The following is a 19,299-nucleotide window of genomic DNA, read 5'->3' on the forward strand; positions in this document are numbered from 1 at the left end:
GATCTCTTTCATTCTGTACAGTGGCATAGACTGAAAACGGTTTGGGTCCTTGAAGACTGGAGCTATAATACTTTGCATTGGCCTGTTCTGACTGACACATAAATATATGTAATAGAAACAGCAGTAGAGTTTTTGAAAAAAAAAATTCACATTTATTACTGTCAAACAGGTGTTAAACTTTACACTGGATATTAGTCACGGGCTCTTATTAACAGCTGACGTTTAATGAAAAGGAAAAATAAAAAATAAAAAAAATTTCGCTGAAAATGTACACATTTAATTATAAAATAAATTAATTGCTAAACATAGGCAGATGTCATGGAAAAGTAATATTATGAGCTTATATGTACACAAAAAAAAAATTCAGGCACCATTTGTTTAAGTTTTAGAGAGAAGTCGCTTGTGCCCTCTGTCCCTGTTTTATCTGCCAAATTTACCTAAACTTGTGCAATTAATGGCAATATTGGCTTCCAAATATACAAAAGAGGATTTTTATATATATATATATATATATATATATATATATATATATATATATATATATATATATATATATATATATATATATATTTAAATATTTAAAAAAGGAGAACATAATATTTGGCATAAAAATGAACAAACAAAATAACTGATAGTCTGCTCAAATTTTTTAGTGAAAAAAATATGCAATAATGGATAGAACTTGCCTTGGTTAATACTACTATGAACAAGCGTGTAAGAAAGCGTTGTGCAATCAAGATCTTCCACAATATTTTCTCTGAACTCTTAAAATTATTTAATCAACAAGTATATTTCAGTTGGACACAAATGTATTTCACCCTAGCAATAGAACAAAATATAATTTATTTAGCCATTTTCATGATAACAGTTCATTGTACAATAGAGAAAACATATGAAATAAGGCCTGTGGCTTGATTGCTAGTGGTTAGACATGATTAATCTTTGCCTTAATGGATACAATTTGCAGTGAACTGCAAACACCTAAGCAGGAATAAAAATCCTACATCCAAGACTGGTCAGAAACAGTAAGGTACAGTAAAATCTATCCCACAGGATTTTTGGGCCTACATCTTGTATATAATACAATGCAGGCCTCACAAAATGGCAGCCATATTTACAAATTATGTTTTTTAGCTGCTGCAGTAAAATGGCTGAAAGTTTCATTTGCTATTCTCAAGGAAGTTAGTCAGCAGCAGATATTTTAAATACCATGTTGGTACCTCTTTGCTTTGTAACAAATAATTTTTAGTATACTCTGTGTATATACAAAGTTTTTCCATTATAAAAATATTCACAGAACTGAAAAGTCCATTAAACTCCTCCACAATGGAGAATCATAGGTCACAAGAGGGTCATAAATGATATGGCCTCTTTTGAATCAGTACAAGTCTTGAATACCTGCTTGAGGCCATGTATAATGCTCCAAATTCTCTATTAAAGACTTGTAACTAACTGCATTTGTCCTTCCCTGACATCCCCTTCTGGAATACAGCCTTCTTTGTTTATTGGTATAATATAGCCATCACTATTGCCTCTGCTTATCTGGTAGTACATTTGAAGATGGTGACCTGATCCAAGATTTGGCATGCTTTTATAGTATATGTCCTCATTTTCACTTATTCGTGAGGGAGATAGATCCTCTTCAATTTCAGGGCTACTCTCTGGATATGGAGAGTCCCTTAGGTTGGGCATACTGGTATATAGAGAGTCTCTGTTTGGGGATTGAAGATTGTCTTCAGCCTCTGCTGTTAACTGTGACACATAGCTATCTGTTCCTTCGGTCTTCACTTTTTTCTGTGGGTGGTACAGAAGAGAGTGAGTCCGTTGTGGAATAAGAGGTGCCTCTAACTCTTTGTGGTGAAGCTCCAGGCCTGGGTTATCGCCATGCATCAACGATGAAGCATCTGCTACAATGGCATCATCTTCGCTACTGCTTCCACCAATGACAGTTTTGACTGGTAGTGTCCTCTCTAGGTTGTGGATCTTGCTGCTGCTTCGGAGGTTGTTGTGCACTAATTCTGAAATTATCATTTTTTCAAATGCAGTATCATTCAGACTTAGTCCACAGTCTACAACTTGTACGCCATCACTGTAGTCCCCATTCCGTAGAGAGTAACTGTTGTTAAAATTACCATTTAGCGGTAGAGTATCCATGGCACTTGAATCCCTGGCATTGTTCAGTGAATGTCCTGAAAAATAATAGATAAGAAAGAAGGTTTATAGAGCATGCCACTGAATCTATAAAGTATAATGACAAAGATTTTCTTTTAATGAAGTCTAGGACAATTTGAATTCTAATTACTCCGATATATGGCATTCCCAGCTGTAATTAGTTGTAAACCTTTTTGTTGGGAAAATGACTTCGCAGCAGAACAGATTGGTGGATTTTTTAAATTTTTTGGCAACATTTTAATTTATTTATTTTTGTTAACTCCATGCCCTTGCATATCTTATGCAAAGTTAGTTTTTTATTGGTCACACTTATAATTAAGCGCAAATGATTTTTGAGCGAAACAAAACAATTTGTCCTAAACAACACTAAATAATAAAAACTGGTTCAATACATACAGAAGAATTCAAAGCAGATGTACAACATAAACCAACCAACAGGCAAGCAACTACTTAAACAACATTTCTAATGTTTCCTTTCTGTTTGGAGAAAAAAAAAAGTATGGAAAATGGACAAATACAAAGAAGTTACGTGTAACATGGACCGCCACATTTCACGCTAGAGGCATGGCTTACAAGCATCATCCAACAACATGATAAGACAACAGGTGGAATGACTCACTGTGGACAACTCACATCATGTCTGTCTGCTCAGGCTATCTGGCCTAAGAGTAGCTGATATATAAAAGAAAGTAAAATGATTTATTGCAGCAAGATGAATAACTAAGTTTCTCAGCAACTTATTTAGAGCAAGGGTTCAGCAAGTAAGACTACTAGCAATAACAGCCTTTCAAATGTATAAAATATTTTTAGTAGTAATCTGTCAGCAACTGCCCAAGGCTTTAAAAGGTCAAGATGTTCTTATAGCCCTGCTGTATGCATCAGTCACAGTGCCAGTATTAAATGAACCCACATGGGTAGTTAAAGAGTTAAGCCCAAGGTCAGCTTGGGCTTGAAGGTCAAATGCAGAAATGTCAAGAATTTCTGTGAGCATTGTTCACAGAAATAACATTAACAAATACATATTTGATGTAAAATGGGAGGAAATCTCAGCTGTGGTGCTGAAGAAGTCTAGTCAAGGTATGGTTGTCATGAAAATGGTCATTGCATGGACAAATGCCACTAAATGCATGGTCACAAGGACATATTTTTTTTATAGAAAATTTTTGAAAAGGCAAACTTTGTTTCTTTTTAAAATGGGAATATAGTTTTGACAATCATTTGACTAACAGAGAGATGTGAGGAAAATATAGGAAGCTAAAGAAACATAACAACAACAACAACAAAAGTGTCATGATGATCTTTAAATAAAACTGACCACTGTGAGACTGCTGCTTTATATGCAAGGCTTGGAGAAGCATGGGCTGCTTGACACAATCATGCTTAAGGCTGCAGCATATTAATTAAGGTCTACTTTGGACTTTTATTGAATGAGCTGTTCATGTCATGAGATACTTCTAAAACGATATATTTCTTAACACTTCAGCAACTTGAGGATTTCAATAATAAAGGCAACTGAATAATAATTTCAGCATGGGCAAAATTAATGACTGAGAAAATGGGAGTTGCTACAAAGGCTTATAATAAACATTAATTCATGGAGGATTTTTAGGATCCCCTTGCATGTTCACCTCAGATAATTTATAATATATATATAAGTCTTTGGCATTTGTCATATTTATAAACAAGGGGACCACAAAGAAGTTGTTTTAAAGACATTGTAATAATCCTGATTTTCCTATGATACAAGGAAAATTTCAGGATGCCGTTTTTCACCGATATGCTGCAGAGTAAAGCACAAAAGAGTGCATTTTATCTCAATTGAAGAGGCAGATTTTGCTGCCTCTGATCACGTAATTCACTTGAAGTCTTTCCTTAGCCTGTAGCAAGATTACTGTGGGAATGTAGAAATGATAAGCAAATAAAACATTTCTGCTTGACAGCACTCTTTTAAATAGCAAATTATTTCAGCATTGCAAATATATTACCAACTGAGATTGCAGTCTATCCATTGCTGTTATCCAAATGTAGACAAAAAAGTCCAGATTCAATTTGAAATAAATATGACTATGACTTTGAATACAGGTTGTGAACCACTTGCCCGCTGAGTCTACTTCATGATTGATAGTTATGTTTTAAATGTGCCTGTTAAAAACCATGCTGAAAAAATTTACATTTGATAGGCAAAGTTAAGTTTTACTCCCATACTTGTCTCTCTGTACGTCGCTAGAGGAAAGCATATGGAAAGTAAAGAAAAACAAGAGAATAAAAGTAGAAAACTAATGTTAAAATAGGATATTGTGTTAAAGTTACAATCTTAAGAGTTATATCAGAACAATAAGTGGAGTGAAAATATCCGAATGCCTTAAATTAATAAATTAAGCTAACATTTTTTACAAAATGCAATGTGTTTTAATTTATCTCATCTAACCCAAATGTAATGCTATGCAATATTACTAGGCTCCTGGGTGTTATGCACCTTTTGCACTTGGTAATTTATGAAAACTATGTACCAGCATAAAGCTGCACTATACTATAATCAGTGCCAGATTTATTGTAGATAAACACGTGTGGCTGCATAAATGGGTCAAGCCACCTGTATCGCAACTGATAGTAGGTTGATTTTATCTGCAAGCTTATCAACTGATCCTATTATTACAGAGACTTGTACCTCTAAGTGAAAAATATCTTGAAGATGGGCGCTTGGACCATGTGGTGTCAGTCCTGATATAGTATATTAAGATTTATGCCACCTGTGTTGAAAACATGGATAATTATAGGTAAATACTATAGGAGTTAAGACATTACTATAATATAGTGCAGTTTTAAAAGACTGGCATAGGCAGTGCTGAAGGTCTGTTAATATGCACGTTTAAAGTTCTATCTGAAAAAATGTAGTGAGAAAGATTGTCAGTTTAATGAATTAAGTAGAAGCACACCTGGTGAATTAAACACAGGAGCAGAAGGGTTATTACATACAACTCTTTCAGCGAGCAATGTGTTATAAGGATTGTTAGTGCCGTGGGGTCGAAGAAGAGGGTTTGTTAGTAGGTAATTGCCAGTCATTCCTAAAGCAAAGAGAAAAAGAGACATCAGTAGAAATTTTTGGGTGTTAGATCCAATAGAGTGTATATTGCGTGTATTATTGCTTATTAGCATTTTCAAACTTGTCATCTGTGATTTAGCTCTGAATAACTGATTATATTTAAACAGCTAATTTGTAGGAGAAATTGAAGAATACTGGTGAAGCTTTCCTAATTCACAGGTGCTTTCAAAAATCCCTTTCGTAAACACCATCCGAGAATGACATTTAATAATTTACACAAAATTACTGTCAAACAAGGATGGTAATTAAAGGCACAGAAAAATGTTTGTGTTTTAGGATGTTACAGCCTGCTACATCAAGATAAATGTAAGTCAATTTTGCTTGGGACCTGGGATTCCAAACTAAATTAATATTTTAGGAGTGGGCAATCTCTGATGGGAACATCTGTGTTAATAAAAGGGATGACTCAAAAGTAGAAGGGGAAAAAAAGAACAAACACATAGTAAAAGACAAAATGCCAAGATAGCCTTGCATAGCTTACATAACATGCTGCAGAAGAGCACAGTATCTCAAGCACACATTTAAACAATAGGGTCTTTATAAATATATACACAACAACAAAACAATTGAGTTGAACAAATGTTTAAACTACAACAAATTCTAACTATAACAAAAGTTGGCTAAATTTCCTAGGCAAAAACGCATACTTGTATCATTACATATGCAAACTGCACTGATAGGATTTGCAGGCCAGTTAATAAAAGGCCAAGCATAATTATTCCCTGCTCCAGCACAGAAGTATGAAAAGAGGGCACTAAATGACAGCACCAAGGTCTTTCATATGTAAATTTATATTTATGAAGATGCTTTTTACTTACATTTAAATTGCCTATTTTGCCAGAAATAGGCAGTTGCCCAGTTATGTTGATCTTTTATAACTATTTTATTTAATATGTGAAAAAACTATAGTGGGAATGTAAGCAAAGTTTACTGGGCATCAAAATGAGAAAACCCAATCATCTCAGTTCACCAGTGACTTAATAGGTGTTGCAATGACTTTGAGCAGTGGTCCTCAACCAGTGTTTCACGAGCAACATGTTGCTGCCCAACCCCTTGGATGTTGCTCTCAGTGGTCTTAAAGCAGATGCTTATTTTTGAAATGGAGGCAAGTTTTGGTTGCCTAAAAAACAGGTTTATGGCCAGTCCTGCAGTCTCCTGTAGACTGCCAGTCCACATAGGGGCTACCATATAGACAAGCATATACTTTATTTGGCACCTAACTTTTTCATGCTTGTGTTGCTCCCCAACTCTTTTTACATGTGAATATGTCTCATGGGTAAAAAAGATTGGGGACCCCTGACTTAGAGGAATAACTTTCTGGGTTTGTAAGTATTTATAATAAGCAAGTGGCCTTGACACATTACGAGTAACTATTTAACTTATTTTGTGACAGAAATGCTAGTAATGTTAACATAAAAAATAAAAGGTATATAAAACTAGAATAACAATGTGAGTTAATTACCTTGATTAAGGGTAGATGTACTGTTTATGTCACCTGAGATAAAGGAAGATTCTGACTGCTTTCTTACAGTGTCATTCCACATTCTTCTGATACGGCTCTGTTAGTAAATGCCACAAAGCATTATCATTAGGATTTGGATAACAGTCAGGCACAAGTGGCAGTTTCTGGCACACTACACAATTAGGCAGCAGAAAACAAACTCATACTTTTAGAAATTATCTATCAAATCCCAATTAAATGAAATGCAATTAAAATCTTGGGCACAGAGACTGCTTGTCGAAGAGTCAAAAAATAAAAGAAGTGAATGAAAAACCTTGAGGAAATATTTAAAATTGAATCTATTCCATGAAAGGGGGGGGGGACATGTATTTTACATCTAGATCACTATAATGAGAAGACAATTAGTACATCTGAACTCAATGTGTCTCTGTAGAGTTGCTATAAATAAGGTTAATTAAAAACGCTGTCAACCTCTTTGTTACCTGAGTGCCAGAGGAATAACGAGCACTAGTTCTTGCAGTTGACGCCTTTACTGCACTATGGGGGCTCTCTGTTGGAAGACCACCACAGCAGTATGAGTGCCTGAAACATTTGCTATATTCTTTCCGAATCTAAAAACAAAATTGAAATTAAGTTAAAAAATAAATAAATAATAAAAAACATGAAAGGAAGAAATAAAGAGGAAAAATAAACCAACTGTTCTAAAACAGATTATACGTTTTAGCACATTTTAGCATTATAATGAAACCCAACAGTGCCTTTAATATTTGATTTTGAGCAAATTTGCATCAAATGGTTTAGATTAACAATGGTTTTTGTACAGCAGCCAATAAAACGGTGCTACATGTTAAAAGTAAAATATCTCCTTTATAAAAATCAGTTTTATAAATCAATTTCTTAAATGTTTTTGAATTCATTTTTTCTTATAGTTGTTTATAAGTGTAATGGTTAATTAGTGACTAGCACCCTAATGTTATTTTGGTATATTTATGAGAAATGGTGGCTAAAAGCTTCTAATCGCAATGACGCAGGTTTGTTACATGTATACATGCAATTTCAATTTACATGGATAGAAAAGTATTTATGGACAATTTCTCTTAGACAACAGAGCAACCAGGGTGTACCATCACCCTTAGAGGACCAATCTGTATTTAATGAATGCCTTTCTTTAAACAGAGAACCATCTTAGCTAGAGCAGAGGGAAGACAGAGCGTTTAATAACTGAACTGTATATTACAGCAGGAGTACAATTTATTTTATGTTTGTTGAAACAACAAAGCAAACTGGAAATGGGTGTGGCGTAAAAGTAGGACAATGTATATGCAAGTGGCTTATAACCACTGGCTGTATTTAACAAATATTTTGCATAGGCTAGTTTTTTTTTTCCAGAAAACAAGATATTGGATCGGATACAGATACTCTGTGTGTTCCTCCTGTGATCTTCATTTATAGTTTATAAAATATTTTCTTTTCATACTTGGACTTTTACTCTCTGTTGCACACTGGTATTAAGGTGCTTCATAGTACAAAAGTATGCATCATATTTAACATGATGTATAAAATACAGCAAAAATAAGTAATAGTTTTGCAACTGTTACTTCTACTTTAATGCAGCATGCAGCATATAAGGATATAAAACTGCAGACATAATTAATCTTTTTTTTAATTTTATTAAACCAAAATCCAGTGTGTTCAAGCACATATATGCCTGGCGCTCTTAATTTAGCCGGAGCTCTTCAATTAATATGTGCTTGTACTTAAAAAAAAAAAAAACTTCAGTCAGCATTAAATGGTAATAAAATGTATGCACAGACAACTGCATATTTTACTGCATATTCATATAATATCAGCGCTTTAATCTGCAACTTAGGAAAAAGGGACAGAACACCATAATTAAATTATTAAAACAATAAACCAACAGTATTTCGTTTTGAACAATAATAGATCCTAATCTCTCCAGGTATCAACAAAACAGAGCATAAAGCCGGGACAGTATCAATCAAAATAGTGTTCTATCCAAATGATACCCTCTGGGACCCTCTAGTTTTCCTGGTTCCTATATTGTGGGGAATGTACATTATCGGTCTGTATTGTGCATCCCACTGTCATTACTTCTAAATTACAGCTTGCTCAAACAGATGGAAGTACAGGCGCTATCATCTTGTCAAGTCAGAAACATAATAGTTTTCCCTTTCACAATTCTATTTCTCCATTCAATTTACTGACCGGCTAGTAATAATAGAATAAAGAATCTAGATAAAATATGCAGACAGGAGCAGGGTAATATCTAGAGAGCGACAATGAAACTTTTATACCTCAAATGACATCTTACATATCATTGTAGGAAAATAATTTTTCTGCTGCTGGTAAGGCTTTTTTCCACTTCACTAGTCTTCTATTATCATTCTTACTAACACCACTTAATAGCAAAGTCATGGGAGAGAAATCCAAACTTAAACACAAGTGTGGAAAACCTTAACAGTTTAAATAAATGTATACTCCGATATCAGGCAAGTTACCAGCTCATTCTTTAACAACCATTTGACATACCCACAACTGAACACACATATGCAAAGTGTCTGGTGTGTGATACATTAATAAACATTTTCAAGGAACATAAACACTTGCACATGCAAAGTGGTTCATTTTCATCAACTTACTTTCTTTTGAAGGGCACAGTGAAATATAAAAATAAACATTCCCTGGAAAGCGTTAAAGACTGTAAAGAGGTATGTCATCACAACAGTCTCCTCATTGATAAACAGCAGGCCGAAAGACCATGTAAGGCCAAGTAGACACAAAAGAGCAAAGGCTCCAAGAACCCAAGATCTGAAATTAGAAAATACAAGGTCAGCAAGTTTATAAAGGACCTCAAACATATCAACTTAAGGAGTCATGTGCATAGATTATTTTATCATCTCTTATTTGCAATAGTAACAGAAAAAAAAATATTTCTGAATATAGTTTAATAAAAATAGCATGTAATATAAATAACTTCTCTCTAGTCCTGTATTTAATAAGTATTAATGGAGATACTATAGCAAAAACAATGCTTAGAAAAAATTAAAAAAGACATGTAAATGGTCCTAAGCAGCCATACAGGAGTGTAGAAATGATTTAAAGAGCAGAAAATGAAGAGGAGACATGGCACCTCATTTCCTTATCTGCTGATGCACCATAAACTGGCTGACACTGTGCATTGGAAACACTTTTTGAACATGACCAATTTTGGATATTCAATTCTAAACATTATTGGTATGAATTGGTGCTTTTGTTATATGGCCACACTTTAGTCCTGGAAAAAGTTGTGTTCTTCTTCCTCTGTGATTTTTGGAGTAAAAATGCCTGATTGGAAAAAGTCATGGTTTAATAAATTGACCCCAAAGTGTTTTGACTGCCTCTGTGCCCAGACAGTCAAAATTCTCCTACCCAGCTGTCACTGAAGGAAAATGCTGCCAAACACCATGTTGACAGGCAGACTACATCTCAGACCTCATTTGAGCCTTCATATGACTGTCTGAGTGGTGATTTGCATGTCATCACTAAGTCTGCTTTAAGTAGAATGATTCCTAAGTTATCTATAGCAGTGACAGCTACTGGGGATTACAGCATAGCATATTAAAGGTAAAAAGCCCACTTGCAAACCATTAGAGTAGATATTGTTTGGGCTACATAAAACAAATAAAACTGGTTTGTTTTACATTTTTTTGTGGTGGAAAGAGTTATATTTTTACATTTTCAATATATGAATTACATACATAGGAAGATGATAGATAGAGATAGATTAAAAACCTATCCATAATTCCGTGAGACAAAGTTGATGTGGCAATATGAACTGCAGAAAGAAATGCTAAACACAACCACAGAATTATGCATTTACATTTTATATCCATGATGTCTCATCACAAAAGCTGAAATGAATGGAGAACCTTGAGCAACTACAGCTGGCAAATTCAAGGTGAGACAAATCATTGGCTTGAGTGTAAAACCAAATCTAAGGTTAGGGCACTTACAAATGTTGCAAAACAATTGGGCACATTCTAATATTTTACCAAAGGATAAATAGAAGATACAACTAAGGATCCTGGTCAGTGACGCTGGCCGAATATTGTATGGAATATGGTGATTCAACCCTATAATTTCAATATCTGTTTGCACAGATTTGACTCAGAAAATGTTTGAATAGGCCCCCCACAACTCACCATGTATAACCAGCTTAATAAGGTAAAACATAGACATCTATGGCAAAAGAGAGTGCTATACATGAGAAACATCTAAAGAAGATGTAGATGCTGATGATATAAATCAACAAACAAATGAAGGAAGCAGAAATCTGAGTGCATTCCACAACTAACGAATGGTCTTACTTGATAAAAGGTTTATTATCTTCATATCTAGAAAGCATTATAAGCAGAAAAATATGAAATTGTTAGAAAGAGATATGAAAGAAGGGGGTAATTAATAAATGCAAATTAATTTCAAATGGGGGGACTGAATTAAATACAACTATTTACATATCTAACTTTAAATCTAGTTGCCAGGGAAAAAGAGGAAGTTGTGCTAAAATAGTTAAAAGTTAAGGGTTCATCTTACCCAGGTAAGTCCGTATTATAGTAGCCATCACAAACACGGTAATTACTGGTGTGGATAAAGAGACGAAGAAAAGGGAAAAGGAGAGGAGAGAAAAATAGATGCTAGAATAAGCTCTCTTCTATCATGCAACATGCAGTGAAGTTTACATTAAATAATGTCCTAACTGTTATATATATATATATTTATTAGACAAGAAAATTTGCTTTCCAGTGAAAAGGAAAATGTTAGTATTTGTTTGGAAGAAAGTAAAGGGCCTGTGTGTCCTATGAAGGTAATGCCAAATGTTTTTCCCCAAGACAAACTGTAGCAACAAAATACCAGGAATCACTACACTATTAAAAAACTAGAGGAACATCAGGCTTGAGAAATAAATCGCAAAATGTAGACAGCATACTTGAAAGATTGAATGTGTATTTTATCCTGTACTTTTTTGAGGCTAGATAATATTTTTGGCATTCAATACATAAAAAACCTAAATGACATATCACCACATATGACGAAGGCCTTTCTATTCCCAGAGAATGAGCATTTGCTGTTAAACTGTAAATCCTTTGGATCATACAAAAGTTCCCAGGTATGTTTAACAGTTGTGAGGTCAATAAAGAACTGAGAAATATTAAAAAATCCGTACATAAAAAGTTTTTGAGACTTATACAGTTATACTTCATTAATTTAAAGGGGACCCATCGCCCAAAAAAAAATATTCATAATCCTATTTTATTACATCAGTCAAGCAAAATGAACTTTAATTACACTATATAAATTATTTGAATCTTGTTTCCTTGAAGTGCTAAATGGAAAGTGAAAGTAATTTTCTGCCCCGCTTCTATGCCCAGAGCATAGAGGAGGGGCAGACAATATTTGATTGACAGCTGAGATGTTTAAATGAGCTTACAACACCTATGAATGCTTTAATAAAAAATAGAAATTGGATTTCATGTTTAATTTGAAAAGGACTTTTATAATACAGATTTGTGTGTCTGGGTGACAGGTCCACTTTAAGTGAATATACAGATTTTATTTAGCATCTAAATTACCGCAAATATTTAATAGGACTTCAATGCATAATCTAAAAGCTAACAATAGTAACTAGCAATATAAAAGTCTCACTGAACAGCAGGATTACAATGGAAAAAAAAAAAAAAACTAAGAATCATGCATGTCAGCCTTGTGACGAGATCATCATTTTAAATGCAAATTAAATTGCCCCTTTTCAAGTGCAATATTAATTGTGGTTGCATCGTGGTGAGTGAAGTGGAGTCTAAGTGAAAGTCCTAATTTCTTTTATATACTTACAGTTTTTACACAGACAGACACCAAACATTTAACAACAACTGAATTGAACTAGAAAATTAGCAATTCCTCCAAATGACTTACTTAATATTTTCTAATCGACTGGAATCTGGTTTCAAAGTGTTGGAATGCTTCACCATTTTGCACAACGTTATCACAAGGAAAACCAGATTGAGCTGCAAAAAGTCAAAATAAGGAAAGTTAGTTTATACGCTTTAGACAGTGTCAAACCTCAATCTAATGTATACTAATTTGAACTTCTATATAAAAAGCATATCAAATAAGTTTTGTAAACTAAAATATTCAAATGGAACAGGGTATTTTTTTCTAGTGTTTTTTTAATTTCTAGTGTAAACCCTGTGAACTCCAGGGATGCTTAGTTGAATAAAAAAGATAAAAATACAAAATACAGGGAATACTTCAGCAGAACATTCATGAATTATCTGTGATTCAATGATCCCAAAAACGAAGGCCAAAGACTCAAGAAAAGATGAATTTCCCGCAATGGCCCAATGAAAGCCATTATCTTAACATGAGAATCAGTGGCAATATTTTAGTAACTAGAAATTAAGGTGCACAAGTGTTCTCAGACTAACTTTCATCTGAAAGCAAACCTATGGATTTCAACCCAAGCTCATATTGAATATTAAGGGGCCGATTCATCAAGGGTCGAATATCGAGGGTTAATTAACCCTCGATATTCGACTAGGAATTGAAATCCTTCGACTTCGAATATCGAAGTCGAAGGATTTAGCGCAAATTTTGCGATCGTACGATCGAAGGATTATTCCTTCGATCGAACGATTAAATCCTTCGAATCGAATGATTTAAATCCAACGATCGAAGGAATATCCTTCGATCAAAAAAACTTAGGCAAGCCTATGGGGACCTTCCCCATAGGCTAACATTGACTTCGGTAGCTTTTAGCTGCCGAACTAGGGGGTCAAATTTTTTTTTTAAAGAGACAGTACTTCGACTATCGAATGGTCAAATAGTTGAACGATTTTTAGTTTGAATCCTTCGATAGTCATAGTCTAAGGTCGAAGTAGCCCATTCGATGCTCGAAGTAGCCCAAAAAAACTTCGAAATTCGAAGCTTTTTACCTTCGAATCCTTCACTCGAAGTTAATGAATCGGCCCCTAAATGTTAATAACCTGCTGGTCAAGTTTAAGAAATAGCAAATACTTTTGGAATAGTGTGTTTATTTGGTTATATAATTCTTAATTAATGAAATAATAATAATACCATTCTTTTATCATGCTTTTTAAACAATGCTCTAACAGATTTTTCCTATAGCCATTACATACATACGTAATCATGCCTGCCTGAACTTTACACTTAAAAATTTATTCAATACAGCCCGCAGTGTTGACATGGATATGATGAGACAGACGAACAAAAACACCACTCAAAAGTAACCTAGCTAAACTGCACATGTTCCAACCCTAATTCAGTCTCTAGGGCATTTATTACACAGTGAGAATGCAGTTCTAAAAACTGCACTTGTTTTTCCTGATGTTTGCAGTTAGCCATGCAGAAGTCCATTTCTCCCTGGAAGAACAGAGAGTTTCTTTATAGAAGGTTTCTAAATGAGTGTACGGGTTTGAACTCTTTGTGAACTGGATGAATAATTAAAGATGCAGATGGATCTGTCCAAATGATAAGTACAGCTCTTGACGTGTCATGATCTAAACTTTCATTAAAGCATTTCAGGCATACTAATGGCTTCCCAGTGCACATTTTTAACATGGTTTCTCTTATAGATACAGAACGTCATAGGAACTGGAAACTGAAGGAGAAAGATGGGCCTTCCTTAAAACTTGAGTGCAGCATGCACTGAATGATTCACACTTAAAAAATAATGAGGGAAAAAACGAAAGAATCTGCTGGGCAGCCATACTATCAGAAATGGACAACTATACAAAATTGCTCTTTTAGATTAGGGCCTGAGATGTGCAGACTAAAATGGAGTTATTTCTTATAAATAGTCATTGCTAAATAGCTCCTAAGATTTGTTACACATAGTGTACATTACACCATAATCAGGGCCTATTCCCTGTGATATGAATTTGTCATATGTATATGTGACTTGTGCTCTGATAAACTACATTTACTTTTTACAGCTCCACTGTTGGAGATCACCACCCTCTTCTCAACAGTCTATCAACAGAACATTGGGAAAGGAACAATAAAACAGCTCCCTGACACCTGCCTTGTTAAAAATGCTCTGATACCCCACCCAGCGGAAATGGTAAAACACCCAAATCCGGCCATGGCTCATCCAGTTACATTTTCTAGGAGAAACAATAGCTTATCTGAAAGCAGTTGCACTGTGTAGTAGCTGACTCTTTTCAAAAGCACAGGATAATGACAATGACTTAACGTGATTGTCTACACACCAATATTACAACTAACAAAAATAAATTTGACATTTGAAATGGTAAAATGAATTATTATTAATTAAAAATAAAAACCATACCATAACAGTCATGACAGAATCCCTTTAAGAATAGATCCACGCATTTAAAAGGCACATTCATATGAGGTCTTAATTATTCTTTAAATATTTATTCCATAATACAAAGTTAGGTTTAGCAAAAACTAATTTTAAAGTCCCAATAACTTAAGAAGACAAAAACGACACCAAAAACAATATATGCCTGAAGCTTTGCAGAGCCAATAACACATGAAATACGCTTAGAGAACCACTGTTCATGTAAGAAGAGGAGATAATGTTTTGAACCACTATTCTTCTTTTACTTGTGGGACGATTAGAGGGCAAACCAATTGCAATAGAAGAATCACTCTAAGGAACAGTGCTAAGATTGCTACCTGCTGTTTCATTTTTGAAATTGGGAATACAGCTCCCAACGGTCCTTCACATTGCAGCCTTAAACAATTTGCCACAGGATAATAATGTCATGGCCATCAAATACTACTAGATTGAACTAAATATGGGCAATATAAATGTTTGTCCTCTACTTCCGCTCTTCTATTGACCTGGTAATAAATAAAATCAGAAGCCTTGAAAGAATACAGTGACCTAACAGTCAGCAGTGTTTAAATAGGCCTTTATATAAAAATTAAAACTGGCTAAAATATGTAAAGCAGCCACACTCGTTGAGTTGTTTCCAAGGTGCAGTCTCACACAATGCACTCTGAAGGCATATTGCTTATGTGTGCAGCTAAAAAATTCCACTTGCATTCACTGAAAACTAAGGGTTAGAGGTTCAAACCGCACTTTTGGCCTGTCACGCATCTATTCGCTGTAAGCATTATCCTCATGCTAGCTGACAGGACTGATCTTTGCTAAAATGGAGATTGGTATTAGAGAGAAAAACCCTTAAAATAAATTTTTTCCTAAACTCAGATTTAAGCCACTTTTCAATATACAAGTATTAATAATTGTCAGTGCTTTTGAAGTTATTTGTAAAAACAATTGCTATTGAAATCAGCATTTAATCAAAGGGACACTGACACAAAACATTATTTTCAAAATATTAATCTACATTAAAAGTTATATATAGGTTGTTTTGCCAACCTGACTGTCCCTTCTTAACCTGTCAGAGTTTGTTGCACAAATATGGCAGACCCCTTATAAAGGAACATGGGGGTAAGAAAGTTAATTTAAAAGCATCAGGCAAATACTTTTATGGCAAAACTAAATACATAGCATGCAAAGACAATGTTACGATAGATATATATATAAAAAAAAGTTATTTTCTGGTGTCAGTATCTCTTTAATTTCTGGTTGTTACTTTTTAAACAATGTTGCAAAAGTCTTCGTTCTCCAGAAAAGACATGTCTGTTAATCAGCTGCCTTGTTTTACATTGTTTCAAGAGTCTGAGATTTCAGAGCAAAGAATAGAAAGGGGCAGACAAACAATAGCAATAGCAATACATATAACTTGAAAATTATTGAAAAGTGTAATGAATGTATATTGCAAAGTTGCTTAGAGTTCTGTCTTCTTTTATTAGAAAATTATTCTTTAAGTTCCCTTTAATAAGTACAGGTATGGTATCCGTTATCCGGAAACCCATTAATCAGAAAGCTCTGAATTACCGATTGGCCATTTCCCACAGACTCCATTTTATCCAATTAATCCAAATTTTTAAAAATTATTTCCTTTTTTTCTGTAATATTAAAACAGTACTTTGTACTTGATCCCAACTAAGATATAATTATCCCTTATTGGAAACAAAACCAGCCTATTAGGTTCATTTAATGTTTACATAATGTACTAGTAGACTTAAGGTTTGAAGATCCAAATTGCGGAAAGATCTGTTACAGGTCCCATACCTGTATTAGTTTTAAAAACACACTTCCCAGAAATATATTAGTCATTATTTTAATTCAGTTGTCAATCTTTACAAACATAACTATACAAAGAAAAAATAAAAATTTTCTCAGTTAAAGTCTATGATTACCAAAGAGAAATAAATCACTTACCAAAATAATGAAAGTTACTGGGCCGATGAAACTCCATATGAAATTGTTATCTATTCTCAACCAGCACCTTTTGTAGGAGGAGAAGAAATTTAGTTAAAAGATTTTATAACCAGTCTTTTTTTTTTTATAAACATGTTCAGACTATTCTATGTAATCTTCAAGTTTGGTCTTTTATCTTTAAAACATATGCAAAGTAGGTGTCTCAGTGGAATGTAACACTTATAAAACATTCAGATGTCACAATGTACAGTAAAACAGCAGGATTGAAAAAAAATGACCAGGTGGCACTTAAGGCAAATTTAAAAATAAAACATATTTTATTAGACTAAATGAGGCATAAACCTATTGGGCTGGACTTCATGGAGTGGTTTGTCTATTTTCACACTATGAAGATATCCAATATATTTTCCCTTAATATTAATACTGCTGCCAGTAATACATTCTGGGCATCAGTTCCTATCACCACAGGATGTAATCTTCAATGCCAGGATAACAAATTACTCCCATAAAAATATACATAAAGATTTTATTGTTGGTTAATATTAATTGTTCAACAAACCACTGCATGAAAAAAACATTCAGTGATAGAACACAGAAGATCTAAAATGAGAATAATGTCATTTTTATATAGAGAAAGGAAAAAAAGGCTCAAAGGGGTATGACCCTGGTTAACACTTCTTTTTGAAGTCTCTTTTTTTAAAAAAAATATGTTTTTCACAAGCAGTATTTCAGAGATGATTACAGCCTGAGCATAACTTTGTTGGGAGAGAAGGCAGTCTCTCCCACTTAAAAGCCGCATAGCAGTTGGCGGGGGAGGATTTAGCTCACAGTTTGAAACCAAGGCACAGGAGTTTTTCACATAAATGCTATTAAGAAGAGAGGTAAGATACCTATTTTACTATGATTAAAGGTAAACAAGTTAGGGACCACCATATGGGGTTTACCTTGACGCGGTATGGTGGCTTATCAATTTTATGATTGTTAACTTTGTAACTAAACAACCCTGTTTCAAAACTACATGCACTAGCATTTTTACTTGAATTACTGAGACAGGGAATTAGACTTTTTGAAATTGCCCTCAGGTGTGCACCCACAACCATTCTTTTTTTTAACTTTGTGTTTTGCTAATAATGTCTTTGGAGAACTTTTGTCAAGTCTGTAACATTTAGTAGATAACAGCTTAAAAAATCACTCTGATACAAAGCTCAATTACAATTACTTACGCTTTTTCAGTTCCATAGCTTTTGTAGTCTATAGCAGCTGATACACCAACGACTGTAGCAGGAAAGAGGTAACCAGCCACATAATAATACTTCTTCCTTGAATATTCACTTTCAAATACTTCCACTAGCATGAGATAAAGCTGTACACCTTCCAGGCACATCCAGGCAAATGCAGCAAGAAAGAAGAAGTGAAGAAGGCCCGCAAATATTGGGCATGCAATCTAGATCAAGGGTGATATAAATAACATTGCAATATTAGTTTTTATCCATCTATCTCATCTGGGTTGGTTTAGATTAAAAGGAAACATATTTGCCCTTTTGACACAAGATGATTCAGTTTGGCTTAAAGGAGAAGGAAAGCAAAAAAAATTCTTTAGCTCTAAATGTTGCCAATGTATGGTATATATAGTTACCAGCAAGCATTCCCCTATTACTTCTTCCCTCAATCTTTTTGCTCCTATCGATTTTTTAAAAAGTATAGACATGTATGAAAAAGACTACCTTTGCTTCTGTAAGAAATCCGTAGAATTAGGGCACACGCATGCGCAATAGCTTCCATCTGTGCCCTGCGCATGCGTAGTAAACTGTTTTAGCTTCCTTGTGCAGCAATGATGATGCGGTTACATGACCTAGACGGAGCGTCATTGCTGACCTCTCTGCCCACGCCTCATAAATCCAACCAGGAAACCAGGGGAAGCTTTGAAGCTCCTGCCAGTGAGCGAGCGCAGGAGCTGAGGAGGGGAGCGTTAAAAAAGGCAGCCAAGGATCGGGTCTGTACTTTTTGTAACACTTTAAGAGATCTTCAAGCTGGTATGGCTCTTTGCCTGCAGTGTTAATGCGCAAATGACGACGTCACGCATGCGCATTGACGACGGAGAGTAGGCCTGAAGAGAAGCAAATTTGAAAATGGCGGCGCTAAACTTAGATAACGGACAAAACTTCAAAACGCTTGTGCACAGAACAAGCACTGCTTTAAGTGTTTTTACTGCGGCGTTTCAGGAGG

At 34.5% G+C, this 19,299-nt stretch overlaps 1 protein-coding gene across 36 annotated transcripts in view; it reads right to left on the minus strand.

Annotated features, from left to right (window-relative positions):
- Positions 1-826: 826 nt before the first annotated feature.
- The window catches only part of adgrl2.S (adhesion G protein-coupled receptor L2 S homeolog), a 112,948-nt gene continuing 94,475 nt past the window's right edge, over positions 827-19,299 (minus strand). For 5 of the 36 annotated variants that reach the window (XM_041561284.1, XM_041561285.1, XM_041561288.1 and 2 more), the window contains 11 exons: positions 18,297-18,517; positions 17,074-17,140; positions 12,708-12,799; positions 11,331-11,375; positions 11,105-11,131; positions 9,398-9,566; positions 7,220-7,348; positions 6,738-6,834; positions 5,109-5,237; positions 4,378-4,395; positions 827-2,189 (listed from right to left, as the gene is read on the minus strand). In XM_041561284.1, coding sequence (XP_041417218.1) covers positions 1,435-2,189; positions 4,378-4,395; positions 5,109-5,237; positions 6,738-6,834; positions 7,220-7,348; positions 9,398-9,566; positions 11,105-11,131; positions 11,331-11,375; positions 12,708-12,799; positions 17,074-17,140; positions 18,297-18,517 — 1,749 coding nt within the window. In that variant the 3' untranslated portion in view covers positions 827-1,434. Of the gene's footprint in view, positions 2,190-2,791; positions 2,845-4,377; positions 4,396-4,840; positions 4,923-5,108; positions 5,238-6,737; positions 6,835-7,219; positions 7,349-9,397; positions 9,567-11,104; positions 11,132-11,330; positions 11,376-12,707; positions 12,800-17,073; positions 17,141-18,296; positions 18,518-19,299 lie in introns of those variants that run through there. The other 31 variants (XM_041561295.1, XM_018260703.2, XM_041561298.1 and 28 more) reach the window with 21 other exon arrangements.

This window comes from Xenopus laevis, chromosome 4S (genome assembly GCF_017654675.1).
Source record: "Xenopus laevis strain J_2021 chromosome 4S, Xenopus_laevis_v10.1, whole genome shotgun sequence".
NCBI classification, from domain to species: domain Eukaryota; kingdom Metazoa; phylum Chordata; class Amphibia; order Anura; family Pipidae; genus Xenopus; species Xenopus laevis.